Here is a 24,574-nt window from a genome sequence, read left to right as displayed (position 1 = left end):
GTCGTTTAGCCACGACACCCTCCCAAATTCGAATAGCGACAGAGCCAATGTTTATTACTGGGCACAGCACACTAACGTTGATACTTTTTATCAGGAACTGAAGGAATTCCTGCTTAGACTACAGGTCACTTCGAGAGACATTTATGTGGGAATTTCGGCAGTGGACTGTTCTAAAACACACTTTCTGCCCATTAGAAGTCCGGGTGACCCCTCAATTTTTTTGATGTATCAATTTGTAGTTATTCCTGGTTCTCCATTTAACCTGTTGGGTCGCGATTTAATGTTTAAAATCAATCTCTCTCTCCCTTTTGAGCAGGGTAAAATGACGATCCATTCCGGACCAAATATCTCTATGTTTACAGACATGCTGGGCCAGCCCAGCAGCATAGCCGACCACGCTATACTTCCTGAGCTGGAAGACATCCCCAAATCACTGTGGGCATCCTGGCCCAGGAGCACGGTGGCAGTTATCGCCCTGTGACCTACCTTTCCAAAACTTTTGATTCGATAGTTCAAGGCATGCCGGCCTGCTTACACGCTGTGGCTGCTTCAGCCCTGCTGGTCACTGACGCAGAGAAATTAGCACTGTCTCATCCCATGGTTCTACACACTTCACATCAAGTTATTAATATTATGAATAACATTCAAACACAGCACATGACAGCTATATATATATATATATATATATATATATATATATATATATATATATATATATATATATATATGTATGATGTGAAAATATTATATGAAAATAAATTAAAACACAGTGAGGGATCCTCAAAATAGTTTTACTGATTAAAAAAAAACAACAAATCTTTAATTGTGAAATATCCAAGTGATTAAAGTAAATAAAAGTTAGGAGTCTTAAACCATTACGTACCACCCAGTCTTTAATGTCTGCTCTGCTCCGCTGATACGCAAACACGCCTATGGGACTCGGTTGTGTGTGTGTGTGTGTCTCTCTCTCTCACTCACCCACTCACTCACCCATCCCACTTTCCCTCATTGGCTGATTCTCTAAGAAGTCACACCTCCTCAAAAGTCCTCACCCTATCATGCAGTAAACCCCCTCCTAAAACCAAATTCCTCCCAAGGTCAAAACTAGGCCAAAAACAAAGTTTTGGTGCCTTTTTTTCCTTTCTACTCAATCAACCGGCCCTGTATAAAGGAGGTTTCTTTAATTGCAAAGTGTTAATGTGATTAAAGGAACTGAAAGGTTTCAGTCTCATACTACACCAGTTTTTCTGCACTTTCTTTTCACTCTTGCTCTCTCTTTCCCCGACACCTCTTTACATCTTATTTGCCAGATGTACTCAAACAGTGGCAATAAGCAAAACTTTTCAGAAAACATCACAAAGTTTCCTTTTATTTATTTTTTTCTGTGATCTCTAAACAAATGTGGTTACTTTACACGTTTTATCAAATTAGTTTCTTGTCCGTTATCACACTTTGGGCCTTTAACACTTGTCAGTGCATTCCACATCTGAGAGTTGTGTTGCGTATGGGGTGGATTGTAATTTACAGCTTTTATACGAAAACCATTTCTTTTCTCTACCTACACACTTCTTTTCTTAAAGCTGTGTTTCACGGTACTTCACTCCTTTAGTTCACAGTCGTAATTGTAGTGATACATCTGAAAACCTTTGTCAAGATCTCCGAACGAACATGGACATCGCTCAGCCGTTTCCAACAGGCACGTTCTTTTTATTCTTTCATGTTAGAACATATTAGTATAAGTTAGTAAAAAGGTTGACGTGTATCTAGTTATTTATTTAGCTAATGGTTGAAATACTTTATCATGCGTTGTATGATTTAACTCGGTGGGGCTTAGCGTCGTAATTAATTTCAGGTCTAGACAAAATATACATTTTAACAAACAATTAATACGTACTATCTATAAGGTATTGTGTCTATTATTTTTGCGAGCTAGCTAGGAAAAGGATATTGTCTTTATTCTGATGATTTTTGATCAATATGTAATATGACCGCTGTTCCATAGAGTACGTGAAACATTTTGATCGTCTGAAACTCTTTTGATCGACGGCTATTCTTATTCTCATGGCTACCTATATAAAAAAAAAAACTGTAACTTAGAAGTAGGTGATTCTATTTGCTTAAATTAAGCATTAAATGACGTAACATCTATTTGTTCTGGTAAAGAGGACATCATCATGACGATCTTTTATGCTCACGGTCTATAATTATGTTCTATGTATTTCGGTAGGTTCAGATGATCACGGGTTCCTTGAATCTGTCGAGAGAATTGCCGACCAAGGTAATTTCTAATTTGTGAACTTTTTTACATTTTAATTTTATGTAATTTATTTATCTTTTTTTTTTTTTTGTTATTTTTTTTATCAGCAAATATAAGGACACAAGATGATGATGAAACAGTTTATATACTGAATGAATTGATACAAGGTACAAGGTAATATATTCTAGAGGGAGTCTAACATATGTTAAAATACGACATTTTGTCTAATAGTTTATGCAGTGCATTAATTTGTCACACAGAGGCAAAAGGGGTGAATCCCTCTACCGTCAGCCACTATTCATCGAGCCCTACGGCTGAGATCACAATTTTTTTCAGGGGGACCTCGCTGCGTTCCACAGCTGAGAGAGGTGTTGGGGGCGGGGTGGAAGTGACGTAATTTACAACTTTTATCCGAAAACCATCTCTTTCCCCACCGACTTTTTCTTAAATCCGTATTTTCAGTACTTCACTCCTTTAGTTCACAGCCGTAATTGTAAGCGATACATCTGAAAACTTTGCCAAATCGTCCGAACGAACATGAACATGGATTAACATGGAAAGTTGCCAGGGTTAAACCAAAGTATCCACTCATTGCATTTGTGTACACCATATGTAGTAGTGACTGATCCTGGTACGACATGTCACTGCTGACTAAACACATTTGATAACAGCTTTAGGAATTGAGTAGGAAAAATATGGAATATTTTCAGTAATTAGTTAGAATTCTTTACATGATGGGGGAGGCTCTTAAATCAGCATCTCACATGATGGGGGAGGCTCTTAAATCAGCATCTCAGTTGAACGGACTCAACTCTTGATCCCCGTCGTCCGAGTATCTTAGAAAAAGAAAAAAAAAAAAAAAAAAAGATCCAATTATTCTAGTATAAATGTGATTAATAAACTTTTAAAAATATGCTTTTAAAAATATACTTACGTGTATATGGTGGCCTACAGTTTAGTGTGGTTGAACAGCGTGAATAGGCCTAGAATTATTTAGATGTATGTTATAAGCCACAGTGACCTCAGTATACGTTTCTATAGACGTTGCCGGTTGTACGAGGTGAAATATTTGTGAGCTCCGCAGGAGGGCTCGATGAATAGTGGTTGACGGTAGCGGGATTGACCCCCTCTGCCTCTGTGTGACAAATTAACGCACTGCCTAAACTTTTAGACATAAAGCGGGCTTTTAGCATATGGTAGACGCACTCTAGAAAATATTACCTTGTAACAACTCATTCAGTATATGAACTGTTTCATGAGCTTGTGTCCTTATATCTGCAAATAAAAAGTAACAAAAAAAATAAACAAAACAAATACATAAAATTAAAATTTATAAAAGTTCACAAGTAAGAAATTACTTTGGTCGGCAATTCTCTCCACAGAGTCAAGGAACTCCTGAGCGTTGGAAACTATGAAAATACATAGAACAGAATTATAGACCATGAGTAGAAAAGATGATTACGATGATATCCTTTATACCAAAACCGCATTGATGTTACGTCATGTATTGGTTATTTTAAGTAAATATATTCACCGACTTCGAAGCTTTTCTATTTAGCTAGCCCTGAGAATAAGAATAGCCGTCAATCAAAAGGGTTTAAGTCGATCAAAATGTTTCATGTACTCTATGACACAGGGATCATATTACATATTGACCAATAATCATCAGAATAAAGACATTGACAATATCCTTTCCTAGATAGCTCGCAAAAGAATAGTTACGATAGCTTGTAGATAATACGTATTAATTGTTTGTAAAATATATGTTTTATCTAGACCTGAAATTCATTACGACGCTAAGCCCCACCAAGTTAAATCATACAACGCACGATAAAGTATTTCAACCATTAGCTAAATAAATAGCTAAATACACTTTTTAGTAACTTATACTAATATAACGTATAGCATGAATTAGTTAAGCATTACTGAATTGCTTACCTGTTGATAGAAAAAAAGGATAACGGTTAATCCATATTCATGTTCGTTCGGACGACTTGGCAAAGTTTTCAGATGTATCGCTTACAATTACGCCTGTGAACTAAAGGAGTGAAGTACTGAAACTACGACTTTAAGAAAAAGTCGTTGGGGAAAGAAATGTTTTTTGGATAAAAGTTGTAAATTACGTCCCTTCCATCCCCCTGCCGCTCAACACCTTTCTCAGCTGTGGAATGAAACGAGGTCCCCTGAAAAAAAATTGTGAGCTCAGCCATTGGGCTCGATGAATAGTGATTGGTGGTAGAGGGATTCACCACTTCTGCCTCTGTGTGACAAATTAATGCACTGCATAAACTATTAGACAAAATATATGTTAGGCTCCCTCTAGAATGTAATACCTTGTATCAACTTATTCAGTATATAAACTGTTTCATCATCATCTTGTGTCCTTATATCTGTTGATAAAAAATAACAAAAAAATTATCAGCCAATGGGAGAGAGGGGGATGGGTGAGTGCGGGGGTGAGTGAGAGAGACAGACACACACAACCGAGACCCATAAGCATGTTTGAGTATCAGTACTTGACCCGCAGCGGAGCGGAGGGTGAGTGAGTGGGTGAGTGAGAGACAATAAGAGACATGCAACCGAGACCCATACGCGTGTTTGAGTATCAGCGGAGCAGAGCAGACATTAAGGACTGGGTGGTACGTAATCGTTTAAGACTCGTAACTTTTATTCACTTGAATATTTCACAATTAAAGAATATTTTTTTTTTAAGTCAGTAAAACTATTTTGAGGATCCCAAATTGTGTTTTAATTTATTTTCATATAATATTGTCACATCATAAATCATATGTAATAATAATAATAATAATAATAATAATAATAATAATAATAATAATAATAATAATAGTATTTATATATAAATAAAAAAACATTATAAACGTGGGGCGGCGGAGGGGGCGTGGGGCGATTGACAGCTGTCAATCAAATCAAGCAATCAATCGTTTTTTTGACAGTTTGTAAATTCCATTGCTCTCTGTAATGGTTTTCTGAATATTTGTTTACGTCAAAAGTATTTCTCAACATTTATTGAGAAATGTTTCTGATTGTTGAAATGAAACTCCACGCTAACCCACCTTACAGTAAATGATTCTTCAAAACCAAATCAGTGTTTAAAATCTTTAATATTTTTCCCTTTGTACAGACTTTTTATTCCAGTCCTCCTGAGGACACATATAGATCCACCTCTCCTGAATATGAGAAGCCAGCACTGTCTTAAAGAAATATTTAACTGAATTTCTAAAACCAAATTATACTAGAAAGAAATACAGTTCTTGAACTTCATTACAATAATATATTTAAAACAGTATCTGTGTGTGTTTTGTGCAGTGGAGTTGATGCTGCTGAGCAGGACATTGGGGGGAATTGTATGGTCATTATAATTCAGTGAACCAGTCCAGTCCTTCACTGGGTCATGGATATCGGACAGCCAGAAGCTGTGGGGAACTTCCTATTCCATGTGACATTTCTCCCATTCTTCTCTCCTTCTTTACCAGTCACTGCTACTGTTTGCTGTCATCATGGTCCTCTAGTAAGAATCCAATTCTCACATCACTTCCACACCACATGGCTTTCTAGTAAAGAACCCAGTTCTCACGTCACTTCCACAACACAGGTTAACACAGGTTTCTCAGCATGGCATTGAGTAAAATGTGTGATTAGTTAGTTGGAACTCTTGTGTGTTCCACTGCTGTTTGACCCTTTGCTACACAGGCATTCAGCAGTTATATCACTGGTCAGTGGCAGTTGTTTCACTGTTGTCCCTGTTCTCTGTAACCTCTTAAAACAAGCTGTGTGTGAAACGTCCAGGAAACTTTTAAAATAACTAAAGAGACTCCCTTTACACACTCCGTAGCTAATAAATAATTTATCACACTGATACCCATTACATTGCAGCACTACATTTACTCTAATAAAAAAAAGAAATTAAATAATGAACTACTGAACAAACTTAGATGCAGTTTAGCTGATAATCAAAATGTCCTAAAAAGTGAAGGAAAACAAACAAAAAAACAATGTACAGCACACAGGAATGATGAGGTCATTTTAAGAGTCTGTCCACACACACAAACACACACATAGTTACATGCACATATATACACACACATATATACCCCCTCCCTCCCTCTCTCTCTCTCTCTCTCTCTCTCTCTCTCTCTCTCTCTCTCTCTCTCTCTCTCTCTCTCTCTCTCTCTCTCTCTCTGTGTCTGTCTCACTCTCTCTTTCTTTCTCTCTCTCTCTCAGTGGTAGTTCCTCTGCAGATCCAATCTGTTTTTACTGTGCCAGAGTTCACTGAGGTCTCCTCCATTTTCTGAGCTGGTTACCTAAAGACCAAAATGTGAATCTCAATATTTCAACCCTCCTGTAATGTACATATACCATTACTCTAAATTACTTCCAAAATCCAAAGCACTACTTTTGTCCAGTTGAGGAACTCACCCAGAGGCAGCAGTATGATGGTGGAATGTAACACTGGCATACTGGGGCTCCTCCTCAGTTCTGGATCTACTGGGTGTAACAGTGGCATGGTCGACATCAGCAGCAGCTCCAGAAATAGGAGCAGCAGCCTGTGATTGATGGACATTGATGGAAATGACTGAATGATAAATAATTGGGTGATGGAGTTAGAAGTGTTAAGATGCCTTGTGTGTATATTTTATACAAGTACTTCAAATTTGGGGGGACATTTCCAGTGAACTTCAATGACAGAGTGAACATTCCTAATGAAAATTACTTCCATCTACTGGTTAACTGCATGAATTAATTAGAGGAACACCCTACCTTTGTGTTCTCCTTATGGTTGGTTTCACTCATTTTTTTCTTAATCCTTTAATTACAAGAAATGAAATGTTTAATTCCTTCTTATTATTAAACCCACTGCATATTTTATTGCATCAAGAGAACTATCACAGAATGTCAATAGATAAGCTATGCACTGTAAAAGAACTGTTTAGTGAATGAACATCACTTAACCGACCTGTATATGCAGATGAAGACAGTGAGAATGAGAAAGGTGCCTCCTCCAACTGCAATCCAAACTGCAGACAAACTCTGACCTGCTGAAGGGACAGAATCATCACCATCACTTAGTCTCTCATCAGTTTATGGACGGACTCAACTTTTATGTTATGTTCTCTAATTCTTTACCACCTACTCTTAACAGTTATGGTCACGGTTCCATTGAGAGCTCCATGTTCATTCTGAACTACACAGTATTACAGTCCAGTGTGTTCAGCAGTGATGATGATGATGCTGTAAGCCTGTCCAGATCCTACAGCTGAGGTTCCTCCTTCTATAAACCAGGTGTAGTTCTGTACAGGTGGGTTGGCATCACTGCTGCAGGTCAGAGTCACTGAACTGCCCTCCACTATTTCACCAGAGGGACTGATGGACACATTCTTTGGAGGATCTATTAGTAGATGATATCAGTAATTTACAATATTTTATTATGTATATAGTGGAATATGATCAACTGTCTTATTATTAACAGTAATCAATGGTTTAATTAATTAAATTGTCACATTTAATTAATTGTTGCATTATATTTATGTGGATTTTTTAGTGAGCAACATGCAAATTTAATTTATGTTTTCATATGAAGGAAGCTTGATAGGTACTCACACCTGACAGTGAGAGTTTGAGCAGGAGAGGGGAGATGTTCATATCCTCTTACAGCACACATATAACTGCCTGCATCCTCACTGCTGACTGGCTGCAGGTGGAGTGGGTTTGCATTGGAGGATAAAGGACTTCTATTTTTGTACCAGATGAATGTTGGACTGTCAGTCAGATTGCAGGTGTTTGTAAATGTCATAACTACTTTTTCTCTCTCTGCCATTTCAGGAGTGGTGTTCACATGGAGCTCTTAGACAATCAAGTAAAAGAAAAAAAATGCATTAAAATGGGGGGGAAAAACATAACAAATGAACTGATTAATGTTTATTGATTATTTTGATTATTTTGAATGTACTGCCATTGTACTGAAAAATGTACTGAATTGAATGTACTGAAAAATTAAATAAATAAAAACATAATTATGAAAAATAGATGTATATCTATTGACAGGTAATACACCCCTCCAGTGTATGGCAAGGACCATGTACACTAATGGCAGCTGCAAGGAGCTCTCCACGAACATGAATGAGACAGATCAGAGTCAGTACCAATGTTTTGGACTGCATAGAAATCACATGGAGTGGAGGCAGGACCTAACCAGTCACACGCAATTGACACCTACTGAGTACACCAACTGCACATCCTCACCCTGCATCATGTAGCAGGGCTGATAAAAGGGCTGCAGAACCCAAAGCTAGGTGAGTTCTCTCTCACTACAGTCTCTTGGTTTACTAGAGAATGATGATATTACTACAACTAAAGCTGTACCAACTCAGGAGGAGCAATGCCAGGAAATTATTTCCTTGGCTTGTAAAAACTAGTTAGAGTCAAAACCTTCTGCTGCTGTGTTGTAATAAACTCGTCCAAAACTGGGACTTGAAACACGATTTGCTGGTTGTTCAAAGTTCATTGCTCTCCTAATATGCTCACTATGTATATCATCTTTTAATCCCAAATAAGATCTTTAAAATGCTAATTTAATTTTGTTCATCTTCAGAAACACTGACAATTCTTCTGTTTGTAAGGGGTTAAAGAATGACTCTGTAGTCTTAATGTGTCCAATGAGATAATGTACTCAAATGATGTATACAAAGCCTTTGTTTAATACCTTTTCTCTTTGGATCCATCACCCTCTCCTACTGGTTCTTCTTTGCCCTTCGGTACTCTGTCTATTTTTGTGGTTTTTGACCTGGCTTTTCTGACTTCTGATTTTTGCCTCTGGCTTTCATCTGGTTCCTCAGTAAAGATTATCCTATACATGAATCCCAATACTGTATCTGAGTCTCTTTCATTACAATAGTGATGTGAATTTTACTCTTACCCCATTGTGCTCTTAAAATAACAATGTGCTAAACTTGAGAAAAACCACCAAACACTCAGTGAGCACTGTAGTGGTGGTGTGGGGGATGTGTGGGGCTTTGGCAACCAATGGAAATTAGCTTGGTTAAGTCTGAACATTTCCAGTTATGAAAAACTTTATACTGGATATGATAATTTCCTAATGAGAGTGCAGATTTCAACAAGATTTTGGAAATTTTACAAAGAACAAAATATCTTGTTGAAGACTACAGACTTACAGAGAGTGAAGAATAAAGTAATGAGAGTGAAAGTTAGAAGGGGAGAGCTGAGTGACATCATTAAACAAACCTGCACAGACACAACAGCACACAACACAGCTGAGTGCATCACATTTCTGCTTCTGTTTACATCATTTCAAATATCAGTCACACTGATCTGTTAACACTACTGGATTACTAAGGAGGTTTAGGTCTTGGCAGAAACAACAGTAAAAAAAAAAAGTTAATTCATTTCAGTTCAGTATTATTTCTTGAGGGCTATTTAGTTCATTTGTAATAACAAATAATCTACAGAAATCCTTATCCAGACTCTAAAGGACCAAGCTGAAAGCAACTGTAATAATAATAAATACACAAAACCATTGTAACAATTTTAACCAAACAAAAACATCTCAACATACTTGCAATGTATATGTCACGGACTGCTCCTCTTTCCACTGGTCACCTGGTTCCGTCTGCTGCGTGCAGTGGAATCCAATGTAATTGTTTTTGTTTATAGCCACACCTGCAAATGGTTTAGTGTGTATATTGTTTGTGTATTTAAACCGACGCTGGTGTGCGCTGGGTTGTCAGTCATTGGACGTGGATGTGTATGAATGTGTATCGTTGCTTGTTAGCGTTTTGTATTTCACAATGTTGCATATACTACATTTACGCGCTTGCCTTCTGTGTTTCACAATAAATGTCTATCACCGTCGAGGGAGTCTAGATATCCTGCTCCTTGCCCTGTGGCACTCGGGCCGTTACATTATATAATGTATTTATGTCTATAAGTGTATTTATGGTTATTGCACTTAAATCAAATACACATTGTATTAACACCAGTTGTGTTATAATTGTACAGCCCATCTTTAATGATCTCCATCCCACCCAAAAGATATAAAGTAGGGTTTGGAAAATAATGTTGGAACTTAAAGGCCCTATGTGTTCAATTCCATTATAACTCTTGATTCATAATATATATTCTAAGGCCGTAATTTAACTTAATGAAAAAAAAAACATGCACACACTCACAAAAAAGAAAACAAAACAAAATAAAAAACAATAATATCTGATCTAATCTCACTTTATCTGACAAGACCTGGGTGAGTCAGGAAATGTAGAGCATGACTGAAATTTCATCTCCAGCATCAACATACACGTTATAAAGCCCCAAAATAAAATGCAATTTTGACATTTTATTCTGTATTAGATGAGTTGAGATCATTGTGCTATCTGTAGAATTTCACACAATTAAATGTAGAATTGCAAATTGTTTAAAAATGAGCTTAAAATTTGAAGTGCACATGGATGTTAATTTGAAATAATAACCAGTAGGATTGTACTTTACTGTAAAATATGCCTGTAAATGAGCATGTGGTATTATGTCAGTTTGGTACATTATAGTTTTCTGTTGAGTTTGCATCAGTGCAGTGAAAGAAGCAATATGAGGGCAAATATACTGCCATTGTGTGGAAGACCCCTTTACATTTAATGGTACATGGCTTCTGTCTCTCTGCAGGGGTCCTCACTGGAAAAGACACTACACTATTGTTGAAATTAGACTATGTTAAATAGTTACTATGTGATTAAAACTTAACTTGCTAATAAAATCACTACAGCAAAAACAAAGCTGGAGATAAAACTAGAGTAGGGTAAATAATATAGAATACACAAATGGAAAAATAATTTTTGTAAAATTGTAGAGTGAAAATATTTAATTAAGTGCTAGATTGAGGATCTTTGAGAATATGTCCTGAAAAAGGTCTTAAAGTCATGATGCTTTTGGGGGAACTGCATTTGAGTATTTTATCTGTCTTAAAATGAATTGACTAAATAAATAAATAAACAAACAAATAAATAAATAATCTAGTGTAGCGAAGATAGACTGAGTAACATTTATGAGTGGGATTTCTCTCACTACCAGCTCACGGACAGGAACAAGGACCCCTCCGGCACCATGATGCCTAGCATCAAATCCATAAAATGGCCCAGCTGATAGCTTATAACTTTTTGACCCTTTCCGCCCCATCTTAGATTTCAGAAACCATCATGTTGAAATGCAGGTACCTATTACTAGCCTGGTTATACTTCAAGGAACCATGATCCCAAATTAAAAAGTTAAAAACTTACCAAGACAACCAACTTCTCATCACAGAGATTTGTTGACAGATATATGTTTTCCCACAGCTCCGCAAAGCAAAACCATGCTAATTTAACCTACTATGATATGATACAGTATTCTATATAATTGGTATATTGGACTCTAACCTACTCTACTGGCTAGGATGTATTTTATGAGTAAATGACAAAGCACTTTTGTAAGTCACTCTGGATAAGAGCATCTGCTAAATATCATAAATGTAAATGTAAATGATATCACAGGGTAATTACTACATAGAAGATTGCTAGAGAGTCCAGGGAAGCTGGCAAGAACCCCAGGCTGTCCCCCAGTTGTTGGCTGGGCTGAAGTCCAACCTACCTGTGGGGGATCGCCCCTCGCCGATTTGGGGGCAATGACTTCCGCGCACCCATTTCAGGAGGCACACCAACTACTTTGCCTGTCTCTGGGGTGGGCACTGGTGTTGCCTTCTTCTTGCCTCTATGAGGCTTAGGTACGGGCACACGAGTTTGGAGGCTGCGCACGCTAGTGGAGAAAGTTTCCTCCTCGGACAACGCCAATGCCTCTCTGAAAGTCACACGGGGCACCTTACTTGCCTCAGAGTGGTGTACCCTGGATGGAGCCTTGGGTGGAACCTTGGGTACCAGAGGCATGTCGCTTTGTTAGTCTACAGATGCTGTGTTGCTGACCGAGGGAGAGTCTCCATAGAGGACCTCCTCCACCTTCTTGGAAGTATCCTCCACGGTCAAACTCAGAGTCCGACGGCAGACAAACATCGCTGTTCTCCCCATTCCTTTCATAATCCACATAGCCCTCGAGGTAGTCCATGGAAGGGTAGTAGGACCCTGTGGAGTCCGACTCCGAGTCCTGGACTTCATTGTACCACTTCATTGGACTTGATAGTCCAGCGTGGGTCCGTAAGACTCTGCAGAGTCCAGCCCTGGACCACACTCAGGGCCCTCCCAAGATCTTCCAGTGGCACTCTCCTCTGCTATAAGGGGAAGGATTGTACCCAAGATTATGGAGGATCTCTCCGTGAGGCTGTGGAAGGGCGTTCGCGTCCCTTCTTCCCTTTCTGTCTCCTGCTCCTCTTCCCAGGCATCTTTCGTCGGTCGGTGTTTCTGTCATGTTGTGGAGTTAGAGCAGGATGTGGGGACGGGTTTCATAAAATATAGGCATACGCTTATTAACACACATAATGACGAAGACATAGCCCGCAGGCTATCAGGGTTGAACACCGACAACTGTCACACATAAACAGCAGTCTTTTATACACGCATACTAACGACACAACAAGGAGCAGGTGTAGAGCACAAGGAGGGCGTGGCCACACGGACGAACATACACACACAAACACACACGGGGAGACGTTTGGGAGGAGGGGCCGTACCGTGACACTATAATGTCCTACAAGAATTCCGGAGAAGGCCTATGTCTCTCTAACTGAGCTTCCTCTGAAAATCCAATCTGACTGACCAAGAAGCCTGGTTGTTTCAACGCTGTTGACCTATGTCGCTCATGCACATTGTCGATTTTCAAAATAACAACAAGGAGGTTATTTATTGTTATTTATTGTTATTGCAATAAAAATGAAAAAGATGCAATAATTGAAACATTTGGTAATGCGGGTTGATAGTAAGGCAGATGCAAAGGCTGAGAAGAGCGAGATTTATTAAAGGCAAAAACAAAATCAGAGTCATTATAACAGTCCCGAGTCAAATAACCAACATGAACGTGTGTCATTTGGCACACATGACAACAAACAGAACAAACCGCAAAAACCAGAAAAATAAATGAACATGCTAGCAGAGAGAAACTATATGGAACAGGTTGCAGATAAATGGGCAACAACACGAAACACAGAACACAGGTTAACTATACATAAATCAAGGGAAGAGCACAGTACAGTGTAGTAGAGTGAACACAACAGAGGCTACAACAAATGACCAGCCACAAGACCAAGAAAATGCACGGTTTAAATATACAAAAAACTAAGGAGAGTGAAAGTAGAAAAAGAAGAGAACAATAACAGGCAGGGGACAACCACATGAAGGGCAAAACTAAAAACGAGGAAAAGCAAAGTAAAACAAAGACACGAGGGTGGTAACCTAGGAGGTCACGATCAAGCAGAGGTGAATAGCACATTTATTTTGAATTGCTCTTTAATGGAAAACAGTCAGAACCTTTTCTGCCAAACTGTATGTGTGCATCAATCCATCCATCCATCTCTCTTCCCCTCTCTATCTCATTGATGATTTACTTAGTGGTGTTTCCTCAAGGCCTATAAAAGGACACACAGGAAATAATAACAGAGCAGAATGCAAGGACAATTGGCATGACAGTGGACAGGCACACGTACCTTCATGTCTTAAGAAACTGAAAAAAAAATGCATGTTTTGGGTGATCTCCACTGAAAAAAACATTCTATTCCTACAGACTCTATATAGTTAAGGTAATGTAAAGTAGTCTAATACTAAGAAAGCTGTGTACTGTATACTTCCAGTAATCATTAAAAAATTCCAAGATCTAGATGCATATCATCTCAAAAACGTTGAGTATTATTATTATTATTTACAGTCAAGATTCTAGAGTTCTAAAGCAGTTCTATAACTGTGATGTAACTGATATGATGAACTCACTGCAGTATTCTCATAAACAGGAGAGCTGAATGTGGAAGTGTCACAGGTAGGACAGGGCTTGAGGCCGACGTTCTGTGAAGCACAGAGTTAATGATGTGCAGTTTAATGATAAACACTGAATAGCTTTAAGGTTACATGTTTAGGAAACCTTCCACTGGAGTTTTTCCATTGATGTCCTTTTGCTGTTAACAGTCTGCAACTCAAATAGAGGTCTCACTCTGACACCAAGAACTGCTAGAAAACAATTAATACTCACACTGTCATTTAAAGGATCTGGTTTGCTATGACATCAATTCTATGAACACTTTACCAGGTATAAGACTCCTCATTGACAATGATATCCAAATTTCTTTAATAGCTCACCTCATAAACAGATTCATCTGGATTTCTCCTTTGCTTCTTGTACCTGATCTCAAAAATGTCAATGTTCAAACAGAAAACACAGAATAACCAATATTACAATAGCATTATTTTTATGGCCCTAGTCATATTAAAAAGTTTTCCTACATTAATAATGTGTTTTTGGAAGAAGAGAAAAAAGTACTGCACAGTTATGATTTAGAAGTATAATGTAATATAATACATTTCACTTCAGTTTACCTTCTTAAACTTTGTCTCTTCATGAATAAAACTACTGAGAGAGGAAGAACAATCCCACAGATGCCGACTCCAACAGCTACAGGCAAAATGTAGAAGTGACCTGCTGAGAGAAACAGACATATACACACTATTGTTCATACACACAATATAGGGCTTTTGTAATTTGATTAGCAAATGAATGAGTGAATGAACTGATAAATGAATGGGAAACATAAACATAAATAAACATAAACATTAATGCCTGTCTGTGTGTCGCCCTTTAATGTGATGTCTGTTGAAGCTGATTTCAGCACCCCGTGTTCATTCTGAGCCACACAGTAGTACCAGCCACTGCTGATGATGATGTAATTCTGTCCAGATCCTTCAGGTGAGGTTCCACCTTCTTTAAACCAGGTGTAGTTCTGCACAGGTGGGTTGGCATCACTGCTGCAGGTCAGAGTCACTGAACTCTCCTCCACTATTTGACCAGAGGGACTGATGGACACATTCTTTGGGGGATCTATTAGTAGATAGTAGATTCCAGGTAGTGGAATTATATTCTTTAAAATATTTCAAATGTAGGTAGTAGAATTATATTCTTAATATTAACAGTTATCAGGGTTTTTTGATTAAACTGTTTTGTTACATTATATGTCTGTAGATTATAGTGAGTAACACATAATTTAAATGTATTTCTTAAAAGGAAGCATAATAAACTCACATCTGACAGTGAGAGTTTGAGCAGGAGAGGGGAGATGTTCATATCCTCTTACAGCACACATATAACTGCCTGCATCCTCACTGCTGACTGGCTGCAGGTGGAGTGGGTTTGTATTGGAGGATAAACGACGTCCATTTTTGTACCAGATGAGTGTTGGACTGTCAGTCAGACTGCAGGTGGTTGTACAGTTCAGAACTGCTGTTTCTCTCTCTGTCACTTCAGGCAGAATGTTCACATGGAGCTCTTATATAATCAAAATAAATAAATAAATAAATAAACAACAGGAGTAATATCAAATAAATGAACTGATTAATGTTTATTGATCTCTCTTTTACTGTCTCACTACAGTCTCCCAGATTGCTAGAGAAGGACAACATTACACCAATTACAGACATACAGACTCAGAAGGAGCAGCATGTGGAATTTCTTTCTTTCCCCTGCCTTGTTGTCCATGGTAAGTAACTACTAGCTACAGTTTAAACCTTCTATTCTTGTGTTGTAATAAAGGTACATGAAACTCTGGGTTTGAGATGCTATTTGCTGGTTGTTTGTAGTTCATTGTTCTTTCCCAAGATGCTCAATATATACATTGCAGCTTTTAATTGAAAATAGGCTCTTGAAAACACCAATTTCAGTCATTTGCTGAAACACTTGCAGTTCTTTAGCATGCAAGAAGTTAATGAACAAATTTGTAGTTTGAACTTCTCTGAATTTTGCCTACTGATCCAGACTGTCTAAACTGAGATGTAGTTTTTATCAGAGAACAGTAGCATTGATTTCTCTCACCTGTAATGTGAAGTTGAACTCCAGGATAGTAGAGATATTTGTCTGTTTTGACTGGTGTGTTTACTGAAACTCTGAAGCAGTACATGTGTTGATCATCGTTTGTCACATTACTCAGTCTGAAGGAGAAGTTTTGCTGTTTATCACCCAGATAATGAATTCTGCCTGAAAACTCTGTTCTTTTATAAAGATCAAGTGATTCCACATCCTTAACTGGGTCTATGACCCAAAATGTATCTGTCACTTCATGATCTTTTGGGTATGTAAAAGTGCCATTAATAAACACTGTGGACCCTTTTAAAACACATATTTCAGTTGGGTTGTACTTCACACTCCATTCTGTTCCATCAACCCCTGAAACATATGATGCATGAAAGAGGTCATTAGAGGAGTCTGGGCCCATAAGAGAGTGGGAGTTATCTTACAGCTTCACTTCTCTCCTCTCTAACTCCAGCAGCTACTGTAGAACTCTGAGCTGATTCTGAGCTAAACCACAAAGTGAAAAGAGCTTGTAGCAAGGTGGGGGAGGAGCTTGGGGAGAATTGGACACTAGTGACTCTGAACAACTTAACGCTCAGTCACATAATATACGAGGTTGAGTCAAGAGAAAAACAAACAAAAATATATCTGCACTTTGTAGTTATAGTGGGGTTGTGAATTTTAATCTTACCACAGTGTGCTCTTAATCTAAGACTGCCCTAAACTTGAGAAAAACCACAAAGCACTCAGCAAGCTCTGTAGCAGTGGTGTGGGGGATGTGGGGGGCTTTGGTAACCAATGTAATTAACTTCATTAAATGGGAACACTGTGTTAGAAAATCTTTATACTAGATATCAGAATTTTGCTAATATTTGTGCAGGTTTCAACAGTTTTGGAAATTTTACAAAGAAAAATACAATTTTGATGAAGACTGCAGTCTTACCCAGAGACATGAACAGAGTGATGAGAGTGAGAGTTAGAAGAGGAGTTCTGAGTGACATCATTAAACAAACCTGCACAGACACACAACAGCACAACACAGCTGAGTGCATCACATTTCTGCTTCTGTTTACACTGTTTCAAATATCAGTCAGACTGATCTGATGACACATCTGTATTACTGAGGAGATTTGACTCTTGGCAGCAACAGTAGTAAATATATGTTAAGTCATCTCATTTCAGTTCAGTTTTATTTCTTGAGGGCTATTCATTCTATATTTGAATCACAAAAGGATTTAGAATAATCTTTGTGCAGACTATAAATGAACAATTTGAAAGCAATTGTGATAAGAATAAAAACACATAACCATTCTACCAACTTTAACAAAATATAAACAACTTCAACAGTCATTACACAGTCATAAATCAAGTACAGATTGTATTAACCATGGTTCACCACGCCCTTTAAAAGGGACGCGGGCGTCCTTGAACAGGCATACTCAAATAAATACTTGATATTCTTAAAGTACATTACATTTACCAACATAGCATTCCTTAGGACTATTACAAGTACCTGCTTACCGATTTTCAGCCGTCTACATGCATCCGTTCGCCAGAAATCCCATGCTGAATACACCGTTTTTTTTCGGCTACATTTCCACAAACACGTGCCTGCCCTTTTAAGTTGCCTTCTAAAACATTCTTCCGGTATAAGAGAACTTCAGATTTTGTCATAGAAAGTTCAATTACCATCAAATAAACACCGTGACATGTTTAAAAAAGTATATAGAATGCTAATACAGCTCTTTATTAGCTTGCACACTTCTTAGAGCAAAAACACACGTTCGGTTCCTTCGTAACCTAACACAAAATACGCAACCTATAGTTACATCAAACTGCACGTTACTATCCTAAAACTGTTCCTGAATAGAGCATTGTACCCTCCTTTCTTAGAATCCGTGTTTGTTATTCGTCCATCGAATAAACGTTCTCTTTGATTGCTTTGTTTTTCTACCTTTGGCAAGATTCCGTATTGTGTTGCTGTTCATGGTTGGCCTATCAAAAGAGCTTATAGTAATGGACCGTTGAAACCAAAGTGATTGAAACCACTTTCAGCAAATAGTATTCCGTCAGAAGAAAACATCGACACCTCATTTGCCTTGAATACTACACTACAGAGGTGGGGCGGGCCACGCGTAAACACAATATAAGGTCCTGTTGCGCACCAACATTCTCTATTTTGGAAGCGCATTGTATGCGCAAGTCACTCCATTTTGGCTAGTTCGCTTTGTTTTTGTAACACGTTCCGCTTTTTATGAAAATTTGTTATTTTTATCACAGTAATGGAGAGGAAAAGGCGATTTACAGTTTCAGATGTCCATGAGGAGCTATTTAGATTTAGCGAGGTGAGAGCGATGATGGTTCCGAGTTGAGCGCGATGACGGTTCCACGGCTGCTAGCATGGATTTTGTTGATCAAGACACTTTTGAGCTTGGAATTGATGCCGTGCTCGATGTACCGTAAGTATAAAATTCATATAGCATGCGTGATTCTTTATTGTAAAAGTTCAGTGTTGATTACGTAATATTTAAATGTCCATTGAATTTGCTCCTATGTTGACTGAAACTCTAGTACTTGCTGTATTGTTTATCGCACTGATTGTGTAAGTCGTAACTCTCTCTGGATAAGCGCGTCTGCTACATGCCCTAAATGTAAAGATAAATTATTGTTGTTTGAGATGGAGTTTGTATTTTGCACTAGGCATTAGCATTAGCATTGGTTAGCATTAGCATTAGCATTGATTAGCATTAGCATTGATTATAATTAGCATTGATCATCATTCTAGTTCATTGGTATTTTGGTTATATGATTGTAAAGCGTCCTTGATCATGCAAAGGCACTATAGTGATGTAATTGTAAATGTATGTAGTAAATGTAGTAATTCTTATTTAGTATGGCAATTTGTATTTATTTTCATCTACATAGCTTACTCCTGTCTTTGTCTTGCAGTGAAGAAAATTCACCCTGCCCTCCCCCATCTGAGAGATTTGACACCTCTTCTGCCCCACCCCCAGAGCCATCAGCTTCTACCCCCTGCTGATCTGTGGACACCCCTCACACCTCAGGACTGCATAGTCACAGAGGCCCCAGGAGACTCCAAGTGGACAGATTGGAGACGTCAGGTCTCCAAATAGAAAATACAGTGCATCTCTTGAATTGTTTATTGTATCTGCCTCAAATTTTGCATGTTTTTGGACAAGACCCTGGTGAATCAGGAAATGTAGAGGTTGAATGGAAATAAATCTCCAGCATCAATAGAAACACTTATGACCCTCCAAAATCAAAGGCGTTTTTTTTTCGACATTTTCTTCTCTATTAGATGAGGTCAAATGGACCCTAAATGATGGAGAAATAAGTCTGGATGTGAATGGATGTCTAATCCCAAGTGTCTACTTCAATTTGAATCTGCAATGATCATGGTGTATGTGTACAATTTCATATATCTGGTGTTAAAGTGAACAAGTACAAATCGTTCAAATGAGCTCAAAATGGCTGGCTGATAAAGAGGTTAATAACAGTTCTGTTATGTCCTAAGGAGTGTATTGTCCTGGAATGCTCGCCTCCCGCGAGGCACGTGGTTTGGCCCGCCATGTGCAGTGGGAGGATCTTCGTTTGCGGCCACACCTGCACACACCTGCACCTCGTTTGTCTGTGTATTTAAACCTACGTCAGGGTGTGCAGCGTCGTTGGTCACTGTTGATGTAATGTGTTAATGTGGTGTGTTATTGTCAATGGTGATGTTAAACGTTATATTCGTTATTGTTAGATGTATACGTGTTTATCATCTTTACTTAGTGTTAACTGTTTCTTGTTTGTATTAATTGTGTGTGGTTCTTGTGAGTGCTATTAGTATTCTATGTTAAATGTTAATAAATGTATGTCCCAGATGTTGGAGTCTGTGCATCCTGCCCCTCGCCCTGTGGCACTCGGGCCACCCCGCGTTACATGTATAAGACTGAAGTGGCCAATCTGTATGTAGTGAGAGCTTGTTGTTCAGGTCTATTCTAGGAGCTCTATTCTCATCCCACCCAAAAGATGAAGAATGGTGACACCCAGCCAAACACACACACACACACACACACACACACACACAATCACGCACTCATAACCACTCTTTGTCACCCAGCCAATCAGACACCTCCAATCTGTCAATCACCTATCCTTCAACCAATCAGACCATCCAATCACTTCCACGTTTCCAATCACCCACTTACTGATCATCACACATATATGTACTTTGTTTCACTCTCTTTAGTTCAGCCCACATACATCTCCAGTCAATGTTTCAAACTGACCTTCTCTATTCCAAGTAAAAATCTAGCAAGCCACAAGGGCTATTTAATTATTTTGCCCTTTTGAAATCTTTTCGATTTATGTTCCATGTTCCCCTCAGTTCACTCCTCTTTTGTCCATTTGTTACTTCATTAAATGAACATTAAATTACTTCTCATCCATGCCTCATTATTTTGCTCAAATGTTCACAAAATAATGTTGGATCGTACAAGCACTATGTGTGGAATTCCAGTAGAACTCTTCATTCTTGAAATAAATTCTAAATTTCATAACTTAAAGGTGATGAAACACATTGATAGTAAATCGCTAAACCACACCCAATGTAATATAATTATTATAGTTTTTTTTTTTTTTTTTTTTCCCCATAAAATGTTGCAGCACTGTAATGGAGGAGTTGACTTGACCCAGGACTCTTAGCACCAGAGGTCATATCACTGTAGGGCAATCTGACTAGACAAGGAACTTGAAAGAGAAGGGAGAGTAAACTCTATAGTCTACCAAACCACTCACCAAAATCTTCTTCATTACCACCCAAGATCTAACAACCAAAGACTACACCAGACAGAAGGCTCAACACCACAGTTCAGGATGTGACACAAAATATCCATGAATACATCTTAGCACCGGACCCCAAGGATGAGCTAATGAGGGCATTACCCAGTCAGAAAGGGAACATGGTTACCATGGACACAGAAGAGGGGTCATGTCAGGATTCCCTCCATGGAATTTAATACTGACAGGTAGCAGAATGTCTGGAAAAGGCATGACTGAAGGACAGCACAGAGTCACTGATCATGATAGTAAGAAAACAAGAACTACGCACTAGGTTAATTGTAACAGGGGTGCATTACACCACACAAGATGCAGACTATACAAAGGAGCCTCTGAGAGTAGCAGGAGCACAAGATTCCTGCAGGGAAAGCAAATATTAAGAGACCTGACCAAGTGGCAGAGACCATGTATAGAAACATATGCAAGACATATTATCTGAACAACCTCAAATATGTGTGTGTTAATAGCAAGGTTGTCCCAGTGGTGATTGAGGCACTTGTGGCAGAGACACCTATGATGGGGGGAGTGGCCCCAACAGGAATAAAACCATCAATCTCATTTCAGAAGAGCTCAAGGCTAGAATCTGTGAAAATACTCTGTCCCCCATGGTAAAAGACCAGAGTGTTGGGGGGGGGGGGGGGGGGGGGGATAAGTATTGAACACATCACCAATTTTCTAAGTAAATATATTTCTAAAGGTGCTATTGACATGAAATTCTCACCAGATGTCAATAACAACCCTTTCAATCCACACATGCAAAGAAATCAAACCATAGATGTCCATAAATTATGTGTAATAATGAGAAATGACACAGGGAAAAAGCATTAAACACGCTTACTGAAATCTACTTAATACTTCGTACAAAAGCCTTTGTTGGTGATGACAGCTTCAAGACACCTCCTGTATGGAGAAACTAGTCGCATGCATTGCTCAGGTGTGATTTTGGCCCATTCTTCCACACAAACACTCTTCAAATCCTGATGGTTCCGTGGGCTCCTTCTATGAACTCTGAGCTTCCATAGATTTTCAATTGGATTCAGGTCAGGTGATTGGCTGGGCCATTCTAGTAGCTTTATTTTCTTTCTCTGAAACCAATTGAGAGCTTCCTTGGCTGTGTGTTTGGGATCATTGTCTTGCCGAAATGTGCACCCTCATTTCATCTTCATCATCCTGGTAGATGGCAGCAGATTTTTATCAAGAATGTCTCGGTTCCTTCATTTATGTGAAGCGTGCCAGTGCTGTATGCTGAAAAACATCCCCACACCATAATGTTCCCACCTCCAAAGTTTACTGTTGTTCTGATGTTTTTGGGGTGATATGCAGTGCCTTTTGATCTCCAAACATGGTGTGTATTATGGCATCCAAAGAGTTCAATTTTGGTGTCATCTGACCAGACTATATTCTCCCAGTATTTCACATGCTTGTCTAAATGTTGTTGAGCAAACTTTAAACGTGCTTCAACATGCTTTTTTCTTCAGCAATGGAGTCTTGCATGGTGAGCGTGCATACAGGCTATGGGGGTTGAACGCATTACTTATTGTTTTCTTTGAAACAATTGTACCTGCTGATTCCAGGTCTTTTTGTAGCTCTCCACAGGTGGTCCTTGGCTCTTGGACAACTATTCTAATAATAGTTTTCACTCCTCTGTCTGAAATCTTGCAGGGAGCACCTGGTTGTGGCCGGTTTATGGTGAAATGATATTCTTTTCACTTCTGGATTATGGCCCCAACGGTGCTCACTGGAATCTTCAGTAGTTTAGAAATTCTTCTGTAAGCAAAGCCATCAGTATGTTTTGCAACAATAAGGTTGCGAAGGTCTTGAGAGAGCTCACTGGTTTTACTCATCATGATATGTTTCTTGTGTGGCACCTTGGTAATGAGACACCTTTTATAGGCCATCAGTTGAACCATCTGATATTAACTTGCACTAAGTGGCAGGATTGTTTTCTAATTACTGATAGATTTCAGATGGTGCCATGACTTTCAATGGCTTTTTGCAACTCTCTTTCTTCATGTATTCAATACTTTTTCCCTGTGTCTGTAACGCGGAAAGGGTGGTGAGCGAGGGCGAACACACTTGCGAAGTGCCGACACCTTGCGTGTTACGTGAAATGGAACTAACGAGCGAAACCATAACAATCATGACACCTAGAATAAAGAAACACTTAGTTTTAATAAACAAACAAACACTGAACAAAATCAAAGACAGACAGCAATACCGGGTAAACATTAACGGAAAAGGCAGCGTAGACGGCAAACACAGAGGGAAAGTACAAATGAGACCTAAACAAACAAAATAGGAGCAAGGAGCTATGTAAAACAGGTTCTTATCACAAACTCAATGAAAGACGGAAACACACTCTTAGCAAAACAAAGTGAGACTAAGACCGACGAGAACTAACCAACAACCAAGAGAGACATATTATCAAACACATATCAATGAAGGCGAGAGGAGAAACAATAACCGACCAACAACTTAGGGACGGGGTTTTTATAAGACCATAATCAGGGATAAATTAGAAACAACTGGAGACAAAGTGGAGGACACAGGGAACCATAAAGAATGACGAAAACCCGGAAGTTACTAGGTTGCCTCGGAAACGGGGAATGCTTTTTCATTCCTATCGCTCACACACTCTCTCCATCAGGAACACAAACACACCACACAAACATAACACCACTGAAATTCAAAACCAACTCCAAGTCCTCTACAACTATATGAGGATGAGAGTTCATGAAGAGTGGTAATGTTCTCTTGACCTTTAACTATGTACTAAAAGCAAAGACTCCGTGGACATTTAACAAACAAATGTAAGTTAATAAAGAGCTCTTCTTACCTCACTGTACCAAGTCTCATCAGCAGTGTGGGAACAGAGGAAAATAAACTGCTGAACTTTCTGTGGTGTATTTAATGATATTTTTGGTGTCTTAACATTTATCTTCCTCTTTTACTGCACTGTTCTCTCCTTTTTCAACAAATGCGCACACACACACACACACACACACACACACACACACACACACACACACACATACACACATACACATATACATACACACACACACACACACACACATACACAGTACTCTGTGGGTGTTAGTCCTGTGGTTTGGGCCAATGAGAGCATTATTCTTCATATCTTCACATGCAGCAACTGCCATGGCTGCACATTCATGGAGAAAATATTTATGTTTATTGATTACTATCACTGCACTGTGTGTGTGTGTGTGTGTGTGTGTGTGTGTGTGTGTGTGTGTGTGTGTGTGTGTATTTGTTGAAAAAAGAGAGAACAGTGCAGTAAAAGAGGAAGAGAAATGTTAAGACACCAAAAATATCATTAAATACACCACAGAAAGTGCATGTATGCATGCATGTATGTGATCAAATGTATGTGATCAAACCAAAATGTTTAAATAAACAGCAGTTCATCATTGAGAAGCAAAGAATACCACTGTATGGGCCTAGATGAAGTTTATGCCT

At 38.7% G+C, this 24,574-nt stretch overlaps 1 protein-coding gene and 1 long non-coding RNA gene across 2 annotated transcripts in view; both read right to left on the bottom strand.

Moving 5' to 3' along the window:
* Positions 1-6,750: 6,750 nt before the first annotated feature.
* On the bottom strand, positions 6,751-7,327 carry LOC113589842. The gene is made up of 3 exons (XR_003412035.1): positions 7,233-7,327; positions 7,037-7,082; positions 6,751-6,822 (listed from the first exon to the last, which is right to left on the bottom strand). It is a non-coding gene; the product is annotated as an uncharacterized LOC113589842 (long non-coding RNA).
* A 143-nt stretch (positions 7,328-7,470) lies between these two features.
* LOC113589841 overlaps positions 7,471-24,574 on the bottom strand; it is a 29,773-nt gene continuing 12,669 nt past the window's right edge. Inside the window, exons 4-13 of the mRNA XM_035534718.1 lie at positions 15,823-15,847; positions 15,488-15,521; positions 15,029-15,286; positions 14,788-14,890; positions 14,551-14,593; positions 14,188-14,259; positions 13,815-13,829; positions 12,432-12,539; positions 11,958-12,183; positions 7,471-7,664 (exon numbers count right to left, since the gene is read on the bottom strand). Of these exons, the coding sequence (XP_035390611.1) occupies positions 7,471-7,664; positions 11,958-12,183; positions 12,432-12,539; positions 13,815-13,829; positions 14,188-14,259; positions 14,551-14,593; positions 14,788-14,890; positions 15,029-15,286; positions 15,488-15,521; positions 15,823-15,847 (1,078 nt within the window). The remainder of the gene's footprint in view (positions 7,665-11,957; positions 12,184-12,431; positions 12,540-13,814; positions 13,830-14,187; positions 14,260-14,550; positions 14,594-14,787; positions 14,891-15,028; positions 15,287-15,487; positions 15,522-15,822; positions 15,848-24,574) is intronic.

The sequence above is a fragment of the Electrophorus electricus genome, chromosome 16 (assembly GCF_013358815.1).
Source record: "Electrophorus electricus isolate fEleEle1 chromosome 16, fEleEle1.pri, whole genome shotgun sequence".
Taxonomy (NCBI): Eukaryota; Metazoa; Chordata; class Actinopteri; order Gymnotiformes; family Gymnotidae; genus Electrophorus; species Electrophorus electricus.
Note: the sequence above shows the minus strand (reverse complement) of the source record. Positions and strands in the feature narration are given on the sequence as shown.